This window comes from Nesoenas mayeri, assembly GCF_963082525.1.
Source record: "Nesoenas mayeri genome assembly, chromosome: 7".
Taxonomy (NCBI): domain Eukaryota; kingdom Metazoa; phylum Chordata; class Aves; order Columbiformes; family Columbidae; genus Nesoenas; species Nesoenas mayeri.
The window spans coordinates 5,951,071-5,971,695 of NC_137551.1; the positions used below are offsets into that span (position 1 = coordinate 5,951,071).

A 20,625-nucleotide genomic window follows, 5' to 3' on the forward strand; every position below is an offset into this window, starting at 1 on the left:
AGACGTATTTCTTACTTTCTTGGAACATTTAGTGGCCATCAGTAAGTACTGGGAAGGCAGGGGTGCTGGATGGTTGGTTAAATGCCAGTTTTAATACTTTATTTCATGTCTCAAGTGTGCAAGTTTTGTAAACATATGAGAGTGTGATTTGTGTGTGAGGGCTGGTGGTTGAGGAGAGCAGTGGATTCACTGCAGCAGGTGTGAGGTGCTGGAAACCCAGCTCAGCTGGGCCTGGCCCTGAGGGCTCTGGGAGCTGATCTGCGCGGGGGGCAGTGTGCTTTGAGAGGAGAAAAGGAGTTTTCTGGAGGCCACCACTGCATGGGGGCCAGCAGGTCATGTCACCAAAGGCAGTGCAGACAAGCTTCAGTCAGGCTGGCTTTTTTCTTTTTTTTTTCCCCAGGGAACAGATGGAAAAAAGCAGTTTACTCTGTAATGCCTTACAGGAGCTGGGATATACCTTGACTTTACAGAGTATCTTTTTTAAAGCTTTTAAGATCTAATCAGAAATCAATAAGAACCAGAAGAAATCAAATGACAATTTTAATAGACTTTAGAACAGAGTGTATGAGTATAAAACACTGGTTTTGTATTTCAAAAGTTGCAGGAAGATAGCCAGTCATTTTAAACAGTCTTCTACAAAACATATGCCAGTAGATTACATAAAAGACACTATATACAATATAAAAGAGCAGAAAACAATCCTCACTGTAAAAATAATTTAAAACAAAGTATTTCAATTTAAAATATCTCCTATAGCACAAACTAATACATTGTGACATGCAAGTAAAAACTAAACATATTGCATTCTTTAGTGTAGCCAAATAAGAGCTGTATTAAATTTGGAAAATGAGACAACGTGCCAACATATTCTGATGAATACAGGAGGCTGTTCTTAAATATTTATTAACTTGATGTATCGTGTAAGAACAGCTACTATACATGTTCCAAAGTTTAACAAATATTAAAGCAAGGTATATGAATAATCTACATCATAGGGTTCATTCAGGCCAATGTTGAAGTGGTTTATAGAAAAATGCTGTTTCACTGACTACTGCACTGAGCAATTTTACAAAATGTTTCTAAAGGCCTGGAAATGGTCCGCGCTTGAAAATCTGCAACATGTAGTTTTAAGGCAGCCTAGCACTGGACTGCACTATGTCAGCAGTGGAGGGACTGCTTTGCTTTTCATATGCAAGGTGGAGCTGGCAGGTGGAAAATCATTTTCCCAGGCTGAGAGCTGAGCTCAGCTCACGTGTGCCAGGGCACTGGTTTGGTGGGTCTGTCCCACTCCGCAGCGGAGCACAGCCGAGCGGCTCTCAGTGCAGCTCTCTCCTGTGGAAGAGCTTATTTTTGTGCATGTCCTCACATGCTGGTAGAAATACTATTCTGAACTCAGCCTTGCTTCCACATTAGAGCCTTGGCAATTTATCAAATGCTATTTTTAATACAAGCTGCACTATATTTGACTTCCATGTACAACGTGACAAACTTTGACCGCGGGGATCCATTTTGCTTAAAATGCCACTATTATAATTGCTACGGAGCCAACATCAATGTCGCTTCGCGTCCACAGGAAGCATTAAACCCAGTAACCCACGCGTTTTCACAGCACTCATCAGTCTAAAAACCAGAGGATTTCACAAGTGCTCATTGTCTTGTTTCCATTTAACTATCTACTCACATTTAAGTATGTCTCAAACATACAAAGTAACTGTTAAAGCAAAAAATTAGCTGCCACAGTAGGTCTCAGAAAATGCCAGTGTTTAGTGACAGACTAGACAAGAATGAAAGGTTTAGCAGAAGTGTTAAGAGGTTTTAAATAAACAAAACTGTTACAAAGCAAGAGGTGTGAAAATACCATTCTTTGGTCTAAATTAGCTGTTCCCTTTATATTAGTTTAACATTCCAATGGCTTTTTCAAAACTGTTTAAAAATAATACAAGCTGAAATTCATTAAGCAAAAATATGTATTATATACATGGATGTCTGCCCAGACAGATGAACTTAAAAGTGAACATAGTGACAATTGTTTAGATATTCCTAGTACCTTAAAAAAAAGAGATGAGTTAGTGTTGAGTGCGCAGTAATAGATTTTTATTGAAAAAGGTAAAAAACTAAGCAGGAAAATCTGTTTTAGTTGTTTATAAACACTACATCCTTATGGTTTTGTTGCTCTAAATTCAGACGTAAACATTCATTCTGGCATGCCAAAGCTCCTAATGCTGGTGGGAAGTTCCTGTAACCAGTCAGTGATCACTTTACAATGTGTCGCTTGGACGATCAGTCCCTGCAGCTTCGTTTGTATCAGCTGATTCATCAGCTGCCGCTTCCTCTTGTTCAACACCATCTTCCCCAAATCCAGGTTCCTCTTCCCTTTCGGGAGCATCCTCCTCCTCTATGCCATTGTAAAACTCTTCGATCTCACTCTCATCCTCCACATCTAAGCTCTGACTATGGCATGAACCACTTTCGCTACTGCTTCCGCAAGAGCTAGAAGATATGATGTCGTCTTCAGAGTCTGAGTAGACCTCAGCGCCATGGAAAATATAGCGGTTTGGTGGTAAAAATAGATACTGAGTACCTGAAACAGAAGTGTGAAAGTCAACAAAAGGGTGAAAGAAACTATTTGGAAAAGACCTTGAAGACTTCTGGTGAGAAGGTACCTGTATTTTTAGTACTGAAACTTCACCAACAAATCAGGTTACAGTGGAAACCCATTTATTTCAGTGTATCATCAGGAGCAGCACATAACAAATGCTTCCCTGGAAAGCTCCGCATTCCTTCTTCCCCCTCCCTTGAACTGTAATGTTCAGCAGCCATTGTCATTGGCACAGCTGTTCACAGCTGGATTGCCAGGATTTGTAACAGAACTGGCACCCGCTACACAGGGTCCTTGACACAGCTTTAAAAACTGCCTTGGATTTATAGAAAGTTGCAATGTAACACCTCGTTCTTCATCCACACTGATTTTTGTAGTGTGGTAACTCATTCCATTGAGAAACAATGCACTGGAGGCTCCCCAGAAGGTCTAAAGTTTCCTGCAAAACGTGCCCAGCCCCAGCTGCGAGATTTGCTTTCCAAGGCTGGTTCTCCAGGGCGGCTGTACCCAGTGCTGACCGTGTGCAACCAGCCTCTCAACACCTGAGCATCACACTCAGGGTTCTGAAAATGCATTTGAAAATGGTAGAAACCGATTTATTTTTGATACTTGCCTTCAACCTCCTAAACGTTGATCTTTTTATGGGGTATGTAGTCACTGGTTATAAAACCTATTATGAATTACAAAAAAATTTCCTGTTGCACAAAAGAAATAAATGATACAATGATGAGTTCTGTAGACATTTGCCTGAACAAAAATAATCACCAAAACCCACTAATTCCCTCAAGGGTAACTTATTTATTGCTTTAAACTAAGTCTAGAGTAAACATCTGGGCCAAAAGATGTAAAATACTGAAATGTTAGCACTTACCATCCAGCCTTTTGCTAATCTGTTCTTTTGCAGGTCTGTTTACCCAGCACTTCTTCAATATTTCATTTTTTTCTTTATTTTCTCCACTGTTAGATCCATTTTCCTTCACTGTTTCAGAGTTCATTAATTCACTAGTGGGATTGTCAAGGTTTTCTGGCGATGTCTGTGTGTCCTGAAGCTTCTCCTCTGTGCAGGTCCCTTTAGTTTCCAAGGCAGGATCGCAGTTTTCTGCCTTACATTCTGCTGGCAGTTCTGCAGACACCACCGAAGCGTCTGGTGGGGTTGTTCCTTCTGGTGAACTAGAGTCTTCTGAAATGTTGAGAGGGGTGGGTGGGAGCTCGGCTGAGTGCATTTCCAGCTCCTTGTGCGTTCGGGGAGGCTTTTCTGTTATTTCGGAAAGTTTTACTGAGTTGTAGCAAAGTTTTGTATATTCGCTACCTAGCCGTTGACATAATTCGTTAATAATAACATCACAGTCTCCAAGAAGCTCCACGTCAAAGTGTAGATGAGGCAAAGGTTCCCTATTAATTAAGATCTGAGGCACTTCATGGGGGATGGAACCTATGTATAGAAAAGAGAACTTACAGGTAGTCACTTCACTTCCACTTTCAGCAGAATCCTACTTAGAAAGTTTGACTCCTCAGACTTTTCCTATCTTCACTTGGCACAAGATCAAAACAGATCGGGAAGAAGACAAGCAGATCTCAAGTGTAACAACAGCACTTTGAGATACTATGCAGGCCGTAGCCTATTTTTCACCCATTTTTTACAGTAAAGTGTTCCTCTATGCCACCACTGAGAAACACAGGCACAGAAAGATTAACTACAGCAATGTTTGCTCAAGTGTTAGATTATTAAAACTGGTACTATAATTTTTGGAAAGAATTGTGCTGACTTTGTGCATTCATGTTATGTCCTTAAATGCACGTGAAGAAGATCTGTTGGCAAATGACATCCCTTAATTAGATCCCAACGTTTCCAGGTACAGCCTTAGCTGTACGGGGCTGCTCAACCATTTGCTGATATTTAGCCTTTGAGAACCTGCAATTTGTTAACGTAGCATTGATTCCTCAGATAACCAACTCAGCAAATCCAGCTCCAGGACATAGGCAGAGCAGTGGTTTGTGCAGTGGATCCCAAGTTCCCATCAGCCCAAACATGAGGTTCTGCTGTGATGACTGAGGCCGTGGCTGCAGTGCCGTTCCCAGGTCACAGCAGGTGCTAAATGCATCTGCTCAAGCTCTACATGGGAGGAGAATTTCTTTACTACCAGTAAGTCTTGCACTCAGTAGGCAAAGAAATCACCAGTCATGGTATTTTCTCAGGCTTCCTGAAAGGCATTTACCTATAATTTATAGTAGCAGAGATATTTTTCCACATCATTTTTGAAAGCTAAAGGTCCAAATGGTCACACACGGTAGCATTTAGTATTAGGTACTGACTTGAAAATAAACTCCAATTCGAGACACCTGATGTACCTGATCTGATTTTCTGACCCTACGTTTATATTTTTAATGATGATTCCTTTCTAAATCTTTCTGGTAACTCTGAAAGCATATACCATGCAGGGAGAGAAATTAATTGAATCTCAGAACAAAGTCATTCAAGTTTTAGGAGAGTAGTTTTTCAGCTTATCATTACCTTGAGCTCTGCCTGGAGTGTACGAAAAGCACTTGGAATTTGTTACTTTCTCTATATGGCATTTCAGCTTTCCATAGGCAATCAGTTTTCATCTTTGAAAACCAGATGTTTAATCTATTTTTTTCACTGAATTAAGCCAAAAACATTTCTTGGAGCTCTTAACTGAGAATTTAACTTTTGATCCAAATTTTTGGAAGACAGTATTACCAGAGACAGTAACTTACTTGGAATCAATGCTACTGGTCTTACTTTCAGTGAAGACCCAATGACAATAAGGAGATCAACTTCATTTTTGTCGTACTTCATGGCGCGATGGAACTGCTCAGGCAAGTTCTCTCCAAAGAACACGATATCCGGCTTCATGATAGCGAGGGGCTCATCAGGTGGACATCTGGGACATCTAGGGACAACCTGCAGTACAACAGCTGCTGCTACTACAATTCAAGGCTGCACCCTTGTAAACCTCAGATTTTAGCAAAACTGACATTTAAATGCATAACAACTCCCTCTTGTACACAGAATATAGCAGAAAAAAGAATACAGAACTTAGAAAGTTTAAGTCAAATAACTAGTTTATAGATGCCTGCAGTAGGACAAAGGCCAATACCTTCCATATGAGAAAACAGCACAAGGAAGAGGCCTTCCTCTAGTGTCAAAGGGCCATGCCCGAAATGAGTCTTTGAACAAAGAATCTAATCCTTCTTTTAAGAAAACCTTGTGGGAGGAATGCGTAAGCAGTAATATGGCACACAAACCAGAAGTCTTACGGAGGAAACCTTCCCCATGTAACGAGCGTAACAAACCCCACGCAATAGGGAAACCACCTAAAGAAGTCCCCAAAGAGGAGCAGATGGGTAGAATGAATCTTGACCTTCTTCCTCGGATCTTTCCGTATTAGAAAAAAGCTCATAACACATACACAGCTTAAACTTTTCTGAAGTTTTTTATCCTGCTGTCTCTTATGTTGACGTTAGTGATGCCTTTGCACTTTGAGTTTAGGGGAAAATAATTTGCTCTGTATTAGGAGGAAGACAAAATGAAGACCTCTCACTTCTGATTTAAAGAGACCAGGTAATATTAACTCTGTTTCCATCGTTTCTCATGGGAAGTCAAATGACTTGTAACTTAATGGATCTCTGTAGAGCAACTGATGTCCCTATCCATATCATCAGAGTTACTGTAATGGGCCCGTAAACACATTTCAACACCTCACTACTCACCAGCTTCTCTGCTAATCCTCAGAAAGGTTGTCAGTAAGGGGGAAGATCTATTCCAAGAGTTAAAATTGGTACCAAGCAGTTAAAGCTAGATAATTGGCCACTCAATTGTCCAGGGTCCTCTGTCCCTCCAGAAGCAGCACTCCCCCCAAACCCCGCCGCCTCTGCTGATGTATTTTTCTAATGAAAGAGAAATTGAATTTCTCATTGACTATTGGTGTTATCTGTGTCAAAACCAAGATTATTAGTAAGTATTATGTTGGTTTAGGAATATCCAAGAACTGGTGCATGCTTGCCATTTCTTGGACCTTTTCTTTCTAAATCTGAGACCCTTCCACCGTTTCTTGAAGCTGCCTAAAATAAACAAAAGCAAAGAAAAAGTGCTGGTTTTGGAAGTGACTGACAGTTGTTTACTCAGAAGTGCGATCTGTGTGATGTAGAACTGCTGCCACTTCTCATCCAGAAGGATGGTTGTGTGCAGCAGCCCAGAGACAGAATCACGCTGGAGGGAACTAGCACGTTAAAGGGAAATCCTGGCAGAGGATGCCAGCCAGAATCACTTCCTTGTGAGGCACTTACAGCCATCAGGGCTGGACAAGAACAGGACAGGTAGTATTTTTAGGGAAAACTAAGGACCTGGGGCCATGTATAACTGGCCTTTCAAACAGCAGGGACTAGAAACTAGACTGTCTACTGGGACTCAGGTACCAAAACCATTTCTGTGAAAGGGGACTTGGTAGAGAGCAAAACTGTTGAAATGGACAGTATTTTGTTTCAGAAATACAGAAAAGGTTTCTTTATGTCTCTAAGAGACCCAATTCTATACAGGCAACAAACTGCGGAGTGCTAGTTTGGGAAAGGCAGGCTACAGAATAAAAATGATGATGACAAACAGATTTTTTTTTTTGTCAGGCATAAAGGAGGAAGGACATGTTTTCTTTCAATAGTGCTATTTCTTGTTGTGTGAAATTGTATTTGGCAATAACTATATTTATTTTGCATAATGAAAATCAGTCAGTATTACAGCTGGGGCCTGCCCTGGAAAGATACCTGGCAACAGTACTGTTATATTAGCACCGAGAGACCGAGTGTGAAAAACTCCTTCAGTCCCATCTCAGGAATAAGAACCCCCTTATTTCTCGTTCGTCAGTATTGATATAGGCTGCTTCTCCCCACGCCTCCATTACTGAGCACCAGCATGGACAGGCCATCAGGGGAGAAGTTTGGTTCGGCACAGAAAGGTACAATGACTCAAGTGTTGATAGGAAAAGAAGTCCTGACCACTAGTGATCAAATCAGAAAATTACAGAATGCCTAGGAATGGTTGTTCACAAGGAAGAAAACCTAAACTCCAACCAGATGGCTTTGACAGCAAAGGAGCAGCAAAGATCTGTAAGATAAAAAGTTCTCAAAGATAATATTCTCAATAGGAAAGTAAACCAGATTTCATATTCAATATTTCAGTGTTACAAAGCTTCAGGATTATAAGATTCATCTTTCTTAAAGCTTTAACTCAAACATCTCTTCTGAAAGGCTTTCATTGAGCTCCATTTCAAATGTAATACCTGAAAGATTTACTTCTGTGTTTCTCATCTAAAGTTGCAACTGTGGCCTCCAAACATTTATGAAAACACATGCACCTGCAGAAAAAGGCTCCTGAGCGTTCCATCTCTATGAACAAGCTCTTTTTGATCAGAGAATCAGCAACTTCTCCATGCATCATCACCCTTTAAACACAGCTTCAATGTAGGTAAATGCTCAAAGAGCAACCAATGGTATAAACAGCTAATAACACGTTCTTAGTGTGACTGCGAGTTCAAATTAACATAAACCAGGTATAGATCCAACTTTTTACTTATCCTTTAACCTCTCTTTTTCTCGCAGGTTCCACTAAAAATGGACTCTTACAGCTTTGTTCTGCTTTTCCCCATTACCTAGTTTTTTCCAGTATAGTATTTGCGTAAACTTTTAAATACTAGAGGAAATGCTAAAATACAAATAGGTACTTTTACGAAATACGTGCAAAGACAGGTAGCCTTTTAAAAGCAGATCTTTTAAGCAATCCAAGGATGGCATTTTGTGGGATTGGGGTTTTTTTTCTGAGTTACTTATTAGAAAGCTGCAGTGAATTGAAGTAAGTTTTTACCTGATTGAAAATGTCTCCTCGAACAACTTCACAATCAACTTTGTATTTACAGATCAGGCAGGAAGCTGTTGCAAAGGAACCTGAGGGGAAAAACCCATATGGCAGAAATAAGGATTTTGAGTCATTCAGATTTGGTCTTTTTGCCAAGCTGTTTTGACACGAAGGTTGTCATGTTGCAGTGCTGTAAAAATTGGTCATTAAAAAGTGATGTAAAATTAAGAGAAGGTACTTAGAGTACTAAAAGTAGTTCTTCTAGAGGGAAAATAGCAGAGAGTAGGATATACCACATGCATGTCAACAACAATTGTTTTGTGTCCTCTCATGCCCCCAACCTGTGCAAGCAGACACGAGGAGAGAACAGAACCCTCCCTTTCCCTCTTTATACAGGTAATTAGCACCAACAGCTCTGCACACAGTAGCAGCAGGACACAAAGAAACTGTAGGGCAAAATAACTAAGAAAATGCGCTAGTAAAAAATTTGCTATAGGCAACTAAACCACAGTACTGTTCCTTTCAGTTACAACAGCATTGTTCAAATGGAAATACTGCTCTGAACTGGGCACACAGCTTAGCCAGTGTCTGTTTGGCAAGACTCTGTGAAGTTGGTTGCTCCATCCAGCCAGTTGGCAACTCTGACTGGGCTGTTTTGAGGCAGCGGAAGGAGCTGCCTTGTTGATTTGGTAGAGCATTTGTGTCTCTGTTGGTCTGACGGGAAAGCTTATCAGGTGCTAACACACACATGGAAATACACAGTGCAAAGTCATTGTGGTGAATTAGAGAGGCCTGCTGGTATGCATATGTCCAGTGAGACCGGCCTGCAAGGCCTTTTACCTGTGAAAGGAATAATGCTGGAAGTTGACAGAATGCTGAATAATGCGAAAAATGGACAGATTTTCTCCTAACTATGAAACAAGGTTTAAAAAACAAGAATTAAAAATTGGGGGATCTTTTTGACCCTGCACTGGAATATGCCATTTGTACAGTAGAAGTCTGGAGCTCTCTAATTTCTCATGGTGATACAAAGACAGGAAGAAAGCCCTGTGATTGAGTCATGTATAGGGGAGTACAAAAGTCCCTCTTCAAAGGGAGACTTTGAAAGGTTTCATTAAGATGTTGCAAGCTTTGCAGAAGCTGGGAACAGCTGAAAACCTCTAGTACCAAAACTTTACCTGGAGTATTATTTTAAGCCACCCAAACCAAAGATATTTTCTGCTCATAACCTACACTGGGTACTGTATCTGGGTAAGACAAAGAATAAAAGCACAGAAAAACTTGGAGCAGATCATTTCTGAACACTTGGCAGCTCAGGTCTTCTAATCACTGCTTCTGCATCGCTTGCTCAGCACTGCAACTTGCAGAACCTGAGGGATTCCAAAGACTACAAGAAGTATGACAGTGATTGTTTACTCATTATAATTTGTTTGTTGTAATAATTTAGGCCTTTATACAGCATGTTAGGGACATCTGTGTCAGGTTAGCAGAACTAACTCTGTCTGAGGCATCTGTTGCCACCTACTTGCCACTCTTATTATGTGAGGGTTTTTCACCATCAAAAGGATTTGATCAAGAAGTTCCACTGCCCCACACACGAATCACATGTAGCCAGCACAGCTCTGCCTCCCATCATTCAGCTACAGCAACGGCAAGGAATGTGATCCCATTCCAGGCATGCTGGCTGAACGCAAACACCATGTAACTTTCGCAATATGCATGCAAGATACAGTGGGCTTCATAGTAGCAACTTTACTGTAGGTCTGCAGTGTGAAATGGGTTCAAAACCCAAAATACATGAACTTGCCAAATCATTACAAGGTTCCTTGTCATTTGGGACACCCATGATTAACTTGCCATTGCCACAGCTGGACAAAAAAGATAGAATAAATATAGCAGGATGTACCCTCACGTAACAGAGTTTCAGTTTCTCTTCTGCCACCACCATTAGTCAACTAGCATTTGTTAAAAGAGCAGCATGACTGTGTCAGATACAGCTTGATGTGCTCAAAGCAACCTTTGCTAATTTCCAAAGGCCTCAAAATCTCAAAGTCCATAGGATGTTTTTAAAGAATATTTTTAATTTGCAATAAACATATACAGGCCATACACTAAAGATGGCCTGAAATCCAATTACTGTAGTGTGCAAATGAAAAAATGGGAAGCTTGAACATGGCAGTGATGTGCTAAAACATAGCCATGTAAGAAATTTATGATAAATACCTCATACAGAATGACAACCAAAAGATAATGTGTGGCACACCCACTAAAAATGGAAACTAGCACTAGATTTGGGTTATTTGACAGGCAGGATTTCATTGTGTGCTCTTTGGTCACCATGACAGAGCACCATGTTTGCCCTGATTAAAGAAAATTGACAAACCTAAGCTAAGCTTAGCTTTGTACACAAGGAACCAAGTGGGTTAGGTCCCTGGAAAGAGTGGAATTAGACAGACAGGTCTCACAAACATACCAGCGCTGCTTTTAAATAATTTATTTGCCAGAAGTCTACTAAATGATCTAAAGGTGCACTTTAAGAACTGATTTTCTGCATCCTTTCCTTAAAAATGGATCCTTGGCCTTTTAGCTTGACATTTGCAAGTCCTTGGAAACTAATTAAGAGATTCCACTTAATTTGGTATCTTAATTACAGAATGTGTATGACAGTGAAGGTCTAACAAGATGATGTTCAGTTCAACTGAACTGGTGATTAATCCACAGTATTTTATATGAGGTACAGTCACTGAAGTGTCAGGACATTTTAAGATTTCAATGGACTATATTCTGAATAAAGAATAAGACAATAGCTAAACACCGTCGATAAACAGTGAGAGGGAACTATGAAAAGACTGATTTTCCACAGTGTGTGTTCTCATACATGAATATAGAGAAGCTCCAAATAAATGTTAAAAGGTCTAAGCTTGTGCGAACAGGGTGTGGTTCTTCACTGATACACAAAGACCACTGTTTATCAAGTGTAATTTCTGAAAGAAATGTTCACTTCTGATTTAAATATTTAAGCTACCTAACAATAATTTTACAAAGAGGCTGAATTCTCAAGCTGCAAAGTACACAATCTGTAAGCAGTGTACAGGCACATGTGCATCTTGGCCAAGCTCACACTTGTCTGGTCCCCAGTCTTCTCACGGGCTTGGGGTCACAAGTTTCCATTGTTCTCCTGTTAAACTAACAACTGTGGTGGAAGGTGCCAAGAAGCATTTGAAAAGAACTCTAAACTCTGCTGAAGCTACAAGGGGAAGACCAAATTAAGTGAAGTTTGATGCATTTCATGAAATAATGCAATACATGAGAGTGTTGGCAACAAACAAGCAATCAGGTCTCACTGGATGTGTCCAAACAGAATGTTTCTCATTCTCTTTCTTATGTTATTCTATTGTATTGCTAATAATTTTAGCTAACATACTAAATAATCAACATTTTAAAAGCAGAATAAGTTTCCAAGAGATGCTAATTCAAGAAAAAAATTAATTCCAATAGCAATTACTGTGTCACATGCACCAGTAAAAATCATTCCTACACATAAAATGAGAAAAGAGAAACTAAAATCACTAACCATGACACTGTATTATCCTTTGGATTCCTGCAACCTGTTCCAATGTGTCTATGTTCTGAGTATAGTTGCGAAGTAGTTTTCCTTCTTTGTCCATCAAAGCTATGAACTTGTGACAGAGAGATGGCTGGAACTGTCCTGGATAAATTTCCTAGGGAATTCAGAACACGAGAAAGTGTAAACGTCTTTATTCTGAATGTAGCAACTCACACAGAGCTAAATATTATCAATAATGCTTATGCCAGTGGTTAATGTCCCTCCCTTCACATGTTGCCATTTCTCTCAGATCCAACACCCCTTGCACAGCTGAGCTTCTGATCATGTCAGCATGAATTGCTCCATGTGGAAGCTGGTGGATTGTTTTCACAGAGCATAAAATCCAGGTTTAGGTCTTTTTTTCTTTTGAGAATTATGAAATAGGAAAGCTTTTTTTTCCTTTTCAAATGTCAAGTAACCTCAACATTTGTTATTAGGAACATACATGGTTTAACTGCAGTCAGACAAAAATCTCATGAGGAATTTGGATTCCATTAGATTAAGGGAGAGGAGATAGGTATATCTAAAAAAAAAAAATGTAGGCACTTCTGTAGGATGGTTTGATGTTTGCTCACAGTGAACAAAGAGCCTGCCAAAAGGAAAAATTAAACATGGGCACCCAGCTGAAAGCTTCACATGAGGAGCCTGTCTAGAGCTGACCACCCGGCGGGTACCTCTGGTTGCTCTGCAACCAGGAGGACAGCAGCACCTCTTGGTTCTGGGCAGCATTTATTTAGGGGAGGAACTCCACTTCCAGACCCTGGGCTCTCCGGGCACTCTCACCACTAAAAAGCAACTGAGCTGGAATCTCACCTGGGAAAGTGAGGCCTTTGTACAGAAAAAGCACAAGACTCACTGCTCAGAAGAAAGTTGGCAAGAAGGAGGCTGCTGCCCACCTTTACCAGCTGATGCTTAAAATCTGAATCCAAAGTTCTAGCAGCACAAGAGTGAAATGTTAAACGAACCTTTGTGACAGCTCTGCCTCCAGCTATCATCCAGCCTAACTATTGACAATCAAAAAGGACTTTTTGCAAGCATTTTTTCCCCAAAATATTCAAGTTACTCATAATTCTGAAGCTACGGGGGTCTGTGGAGTTAAACCACCGCAATGATCCACGACTGCTCAGAGTGCTGTTACCTAGATCATGACTAAGCTATGATGTGATGATCATCAGATATTCATGTGCTCCCAATGGCTTTTATATTTTAGTCTGAAGAAGCAAGACGTGTCCTGCCACTGAGCCCTGCAGATTTCTTTGGCCAGTCTTTGCTCCTAGAATTAAAGGAACTTGAGATTTCATAGAATTAGAAATCAATATTCCAGCTGAGATGACAGACAGAAAAGGAGAAGGAAATTATTTTAGTGAAAAATTAGCCAAATTGGATTTGGACTATTCTGGTAAAACCTGTGTATGAAGAAGCTTCAAGTAAGTTGGGTTTTTTGTTTGCTGTGTGGTTTCTTGTTTTATTATTAAAAAAACAAGGAACTGTGTATACTAATGAGCATCAAAATATGTCATATCTGAACAGGTTTTCAGAGAAAGCCAGGCAGCTGAAGAACGCTTTGAATTTTCTTTTCCAATCTTTATAAAATAATAGAGCAGTTGTATAGATTGTGAGCAAAGGTAAGAACGAGTGAGCACCACTAGCAGTGACTGATTTTTCACAAGTCCTTACTGGTCCTGTAGTAATTCTTATTTTGGTTTTGATGTATTTTTCCATCCTGAGGAAATTCCAGACTAAATGCAATTACTTCTTTGTTTCTACGTATGTCTAGAGCTTCTATAACTCCTTCTTGTCTCTGAGATGTACTCTCTGCTTTTTGAACTGTTTAATATCACTAACAACTTTCCAAAAACTGCTGTGTTCCCCCTGTTAAGCAGTCCCTGCAAAAGGGCTTTAATTCTATAAATTCTCTAAGATGTACAGATCCTTGTCACAGCTATACCAAAACCAGAAACAAGAACAAACTTATTAGTGTATGAAACTGCTTTAGTCCTCTTTGCTGTAAATCCAGTGATAAAATGTGAATGTGTTGTATGATGCTGCAGAGCATATCACAGGATATCCAGTTCGAATGTAGCTTTCCACGTTACTCGTGTGCTGGCCAAAAGTTTCTCATATTCTTTCATTTTTCAGGTAAAGTAACAGCAGCTAAGATTATTGGGGTTTGATCAAGTAACTACTTATCCTCCCTCAAACTGGAGATACTGTCTAGAATGGTTATACTTATAACAGGAACAGTAAAAATAAGCTTTAAAAAGAGAGAGAGAATGTTGTGAAATATTTCTAATACGGCTAATCTGCGGTTGCATGCAATGATGGAAGTAACACTGCGGATATAGAATTGATGCATTGCAAAGACCTGCCCAAGGAGAGAGTTATCACGCCACTGAATGAGACCTCTCATTAAAGGAAATTCAATATATTAACATATTTTTCTATCTTGTTTATAAAAAAAGATAAAGATAGCATTTTGTTAACATAGTTTTATATCTGATTTATGCATTTGACCATTGTTATCTTACTTTACTGACCAAGATAAGAACTGTTGGAAAAACCATACCTTTGCAAACTTAAAAAATGGCCTGGGGTCCTTTCTGAAGTATTCTATATCAAACATTGCTTGAGGATCTGGCAGGTCTGGGAAGTCTACAGCAAGGCGTGCATAGATGCCATCTCTGGATCTAAAGTCAGGTATTCCACAAGACACTGACACCTGAAATATATTTTTGCAATCTGAAATAAGGAAAACTACATATTGGGCTATTAAAGACTTGCTATGATACAAACTATTTGGGAAACCACGTTTCTGTATGCTCACAGTAATTAAGAACAAAACCAGTCTGAGTTCTCTGTATTTATTTTTCCTTTTCTTTTTTTTTTTTGGACCAATATAACAAATCCCAAATCACAAGCAGAAGAAACAGTCTGACAACTGAGGAGAAAAACCTTTAGTACAATCCATACAGGCAGTTATAAAACACCAGAACTTACTTTCACTACTGGAAGTTTTCTAAGAAGTGAACAAGAATTTAAGGTAGTGTTACATTAAATTTGATTAGGAAATGTTCATTGACCTCCGAACTTTCCAACTTAGGTTTGGACAAGGTGGTTGATTTTTATTTCTTTTTTATGTCCTAACACAGTAGCAAAATAGATTCTTACTTTTGATGAATAAACTCCCTTTGATAAACAAGCACTGTTTATCAAAGCATCGTAGTAGTCAATAAAGACTAAAATTTATTGTCTCATACAATAAATGGGAAGAGGAGGAGGAACAGGGGTATGATAGCGATTACAGGAAGAACAAGATTGGGTGAGAGAAGCAGTAGTGCTTTTGTGACAAACTGATTTGAATCACAGCAGAAGCAAAAACTGATCGACTTTCATATCAAGATCTGGTAAACAGCTATAAGGCTGCAAATATACAACAGTTTAAAAATGTTCTTCAGAAAAACAGTGACTAATCAATCCTCTTACTATCACAAAGTAGCACATGTTAAAAGAAAAACTCAGTCTACTGAAATCTAATTAAACTCTCCTTATAATTCTCCCCTGCTGACCATTTTCTCTTTTTTCCTTTTGATTCCTAGTCTTCTAGTGCCTCTGGCTCCATCAGGTATTTTAGGAAATCCACTGAGATTAAAAAACCCCAATCATTAGCTGTTTGAAATGAAAAAATTACTAGGATAGACAATGTTTTGGAACAGGTAGGTGTGCTCTTGTTCCATAACTATTTTGCATGGAAGCAACTGTTTAAATGTTTATTAATATTTTATTATAAAGAGAGATCTTGTCACTTCGAACTGAAGCTCCAGTCTGGCAGTGTGCATCTTTCTAGCAGACAGCTGCGCCTCCTCTTCCCATCTAGCACAATTATTTGATTACAAATGCTGTGAAGGTCACATCATCCACCTGCTGTAAAGCACCACACAGGTATTTAACCTCACTGTCATTGCACAATACATACCCCAGCTCCAGTCAAGACCATTATTTTTTTGCATTCTTGTAAAAGTTTCACGGCATCATCAATAGTATTAACATCTTTCCGTTTTTTCCTTTTTGGTGGTTCTGAAAGAATGTTTATAACAATTTGCCACAGCGTCATATCATCCAGTTCCGGTGGAGGGATGGTTTCTGGCAGCAGGTCTTTCAGAATTGTCCGTGGGTCTGTACCTAACATGAGATGCTGCTGGACAAAAGTGTAGGGACCTAAGAAAAAATAAAAAAAAAGAAATATTTAAAATTAGGTGAAGTACTTCAGATTATTGTGATCATTGTCCCATTTATTAATGCTTGCTACTACAATTTTATTAATCCAATTTAATGCTTTGTTCATCAAAACCTCTGAAGTTTTGGTCTAAATTCTGAAGTGATACTATAAGCTAGGGTTTTTACTTATTTATCATTACTTCATGTTAACCCATGAAAGATTTCATAGAAAGTTAGTCAACGTAGGAATCCCAGGTCATAGCAAGCTTGATGGCTCTCAGAGGTGCACTTGTTTAGCAACAAGATTTTAACAAGGTATCTCCATTTTTGGCTTCACTTGTATATTTCCACCATTTTTGTAACATATTTACAGTAATAAGTTGAAGAGACAACAAACATACATATACTTCCTAGTCATATTATGAAACATCACTCTTAAGAGACAAATAAAGCCCACCAGTCCATGGAATGATGTTGTTCTGTTAGTTGTCTAACAGCGACCATTTCAAACCAACCTCCTTAAAGCCAGGAAATCAGACTTTCCAGAAACACTCTGGATTAGACTGGTAGAAGAAAAACAGGTAAATCTTAGAATAAGAAGCTGAACTAAGACAACCTGAAGAGCTACAGTAAGGCTAGTTAGAATTCATGTAAAGAAAACAACTGTGATATGTATTCACCCAAAAGGTACCAACAGAGATCATCTGACAGGGATCAGCAAAGACAACATATGGAATATTGTGTTGTCATAATGCATTTTCTTGCTGCTGTTCTTGTCAATAGTGGCAAAATGAACACTGCGGTATTATCTGTGATTCTATAATTATAATGTCTGTGACAATTATAGACAAAAGGCCTCAAGTGCCAACCCTCTGTGCCCTGGCAGCGACCACAGCAGTTCTGTGTGTCAGGCAAGAACTTTCCTTGTGGCCGTGCTTAACTTATCTACTGCTAATATGCAATATACACACAGACCAATAATTCCCAAACTGGTGTCACACTTAGGACGGTGAGCCCTAGAGACTGGCTAAAGTCATACATGATCCATCTTCTTGTTCCTTAACGTATTAATACCACTAAGGAAATAGGCTAGAAATATGCCACAAATCTGTTCGATTTAGTGGGACTGCGTGTATGCTTTTAATACAAATCACAGCAGGATAGCTACACAAAAAAGACATCGACAATTTTAATCAAAATACAGCAAGTTTAAAGAGGTTCATTCTTAAACGCCTTAAAAACCATACGGAACAGAGTCAACAAATCTATGCTGCTTAAAAGCAGTAATTGCCAATTTTTTTTCAACAGAATGAATCATTTCAAGACTGGGAAGAAAAAAGTAAATGTTCAAAGGCAAAGAGCATCTAAGAACATTATACAGGCTTCTACCTATACGTGGTCTTGGGGTCCAGTCACTAGAACTTGCATGTGAGGCTCTGTCATCTTCATCACTATCACAGGAGTGAAAACCATTGGCTATGATTTCATCACTAAAAAGGAAGTTATCTGCAAGACATCACAACAAGGACAGTTACACTGGAGACAAACAGCACAGATATAGGTTTAAATATATCATAAACCACACAATTTTTAAAGATAATTGCAATGAATAACGAATAGGCAGTTTCGTCACTTAAGAGAAAATTTCTACCTTTTTTGAGTTTCTAGATGTGCTTTCAAGCCTTCAGTAATTTGCTGTCTTAATACTGGGCTTTAGTGGGCTGGACGTTGACCTTAGTGAAATTTTCATTCTAGATAGGGTTGGACATTAAGGATTTTTTGTATATTAAAAATAATCCAAGTGTTTTAAAAATACACTTAAAAATCCTTTCTCTTACACAGCTCACTGAGAAATGGGATTAACTGAAAACATGTCACCATTTATAGACTTATCTTTGACTTGGTTTTGAGAGCACAATATTTTAAAAGAAAAAAAACACCTGAGCAGCTCATTAGAACAGACTACTAAATCTTTGTTATTGTGTGTGGGTTTTTAAATTAAAAATAGCCACAGCAACTGTAGCTTAATTTGTTGAAAACCTAAGACTATGTACAAAGGAGAACAAGTTTCAGTCATGCTCGCTAAAGCAAAGAATTCCTATAACAGTTTTCAATATGTCTCCGAATACACCCCAACACTATTTTGGCTAGGTTACTTGGCTTTACTCTTCAATAAAGACCACCACAAAACACCATCATTTTTTTTTTTATTCAGAGATTGCGTTGTCCTGTTCTTTCCCTTGTTTGCAGAAATACTTTATTCTGATTAGAATGGAAAGAACTAGAGGACAGAAATTTGCTTTTTGTGCTTGCTGTCTTGTTCATCTGAGGCCATGGGTGCTCTTTTGACATTACTATTTCTTATTAGTAATCTACGTATTTACAGCATTTCACTTCCACCTCATTATGCATGAAGTCAGTGAACATATGTAAAAAGCATCACGAAGAAGAAAGAAGTTAATTAGTACATATCAGCAAGTGTGAAGTGCAAGTGTTACAAAAAGAAAAAAATCTCTTATGTCTACAACGTGAAGAATCAAAGTGTATGTTGTTAAAGACTCAACATATACAGGTAACACTGTCTTGTATTTAAGAAACACTTTTATAGATACAAACAGGCTAAACTAACAGTTTAAATTGTAACACTCTCTGTGTATTCAGTTCCTCAAGGGAATACAGGGCTTGCTTGCCAAAACATGCCTGAGGAGCCGAGCAACTTGAGCAAAAAGGCACTTACAAGGAATCATTAGCTTTACTCTTGTGCTGTTCTAATGGAGCTTTTGAATGCCAAGGCTGTTCCAAGCACATCATACAGCTCTGGTGCCTTTGGGACAGATTTTGCACAGGCAGAAATTTTCTGTTGAGTTTTATTACAGAGTTAAAGGTAAAATATCTTTAACTGCATTCCAGGATTCTGCTGGCGGAATGCAGTGTCTTATACCTTCTAGGAAGACCTTCCAAAGCACTGCCTTAAAGAACAAACCAAACCCCCTCAAAAACTTATGTTTCAGTAATGCAATGCAAGGTACTTTCATACTGAGTCTGCTTCAAATATGATCTGCAAAGATACTTCTAAAGATTACAGGTCAGTTTTTGCTGCAGTCACTGAAATCTGAACCAAGACTGTAACTTGAAGATAAAGAATGGGTCAAGACTGCTGCTCCTGTGCTTTCTGTGCAGGTTTCCAAGAAACAGAAATAACTTTCATGGCAGAAAGTGTGGAAGAGAAACAGGGCTTATGATTTTTCATTTTTAATAACTGTTTCCAGCAACACAGCACAATAAATATTTTCGGAAACGAGAGCTGAGCCGATCTGCTCCTATGAAGCTCAGCACAAATAGCAACAGGCTTTGACGAGGGCTGATTAGAGCTAGAATCGATCAGGTTTAGAAAGACGTGCGCAGCCCGCTCGGGCTGGCTGGAGCGGCGCAGCGTGTCGGGCCGGCACCGGCACCGCCCGGAGCGGAGCTCCCACTGCTCGCGGCGCCCGCTCTCCCGGCACCGGCACCGACCGGGCCGGGCTGCGGCAGCTGAGCACCGGCCTCCGCCAGCGGCCCGGCCCGCGGGGGAGCGCGGGCGGCCGCGGGAAGGCAGCGGTGGGAATAGGCGTCCCGAGCGCCCTGGCTGCGGCCTCTCTCGCTGCGAGGGGCGGCCCGCGGGCCGGGCGGAGGGGGAGGGATAGGGTGCGGGTCCTCACCGGGATGCGGGGCCGGCGCCCCGGCCGCCCCGTTTGAACACTGCGCCCGCCTGCAGCCAATGGCCGCCTCCGCTGCGTCTTCGCCGGGCACCGCCTCCGCCCCCTCCCCCCAGCCCCGCTGCCGCGGAGGCGGCTCCTCCCGGGGCAGGCCCCACAGCCCGGCCCTATTGTCCGCGCCGCTCCAGACCGCTGCTGCCGCCGCCTCTTCGTCCTCCTCCTCCGCCCGGCCGCCGCCATCGGCGGTCAGGGCCGCCGCCTCACTCGGCAGCTCCGCCGCGACAGCGGCGACGGGCGGCGGCCCCGCGCTGCGGTCCAGGCACTGGGCGGCCGCCGGGCCCCGCCCGCAGCCGCCGTCTTCCGAGTCCAGGCGCTGGCGCTTCGGAGCGGGCTCGGCGCTCTCGGCCGCACCGCCGGGGCCGCCGTCGCGCTGCCGGAGGAGCGGAGCCTCTTCGTCCGCCATCTTGGAGCAGCAACCGCCGCCCCCCCTCCCGGCCGGCGCAGCGCGCAGCAGCGCCACAGCCCCCACCCCCGGGGAGCGATTTAAACCCGGCACGTGACCGCGCCACCGCCCACGCGGGCACCCGCCCCGCGGAGGCTGCAACAACAACAAACCGGGTCACGTGAGGGAGGGCGAGAGGCG

At 40.9% G+C, this 20,625-nt stretch overlaps 1 protein-coding gene across 4 annotated transcripts; it reads right to left on the reverse strand.

Moving 5' to 3' along the window:
* Window positions 1-533: 533 nt before the first annotated feature.
* Window positions 534-20,559, reverse strand: SIRT1 (sirtuin 1). Of its 4 annotated transcripts, XM_080347557.1 has the most exons (10): window positions 19,986-20,559; window positions 17,677-17,793; window positions 16,046-16,287; window positions 14,639-14,791; window positions 12,040-12,187; window positions 8,475-8,554; window positions 5,336-5,522; window positions 3,471-4,031; window positions 3,213-3,294; window positions 2,464-2,581 (listed from the first exon to the last, which is right to left on the reverse strand). In XM_080347557.1, the coding sequence occupies exons 1-9, from the start codon at window positions 20,443-20,445 to the stop codon at window positions 3,254-3,256; spliced, it is 1,989 nt and encodes a 662-aa protein (XP_080203683.1). In that variant the 5' UTR covers window positions 20,446-20,559; the 3' UTR covers window positions 2,464-2,581; window positions 3,213-3,253. The 4 variants fall into 4 exon arrangements, with proteins under 4 accessions (XP_080203682.1, XP_080203681.1, XP_080203684.1 ...); XM_080347556.1 differs by lacking the exon at window positions 3,213-3,294 and having other exon boundaries at window positions 534-2,581; window positions 3,471-3,854; XM_080347555.1 differs by lacking the exon at window positions 3,213-3,294 and having other exon boundaries at window positions 534-2,581.
* Between the last annotated feature and the right edge of the window lie 66 nt (window positions 20,560-20,625).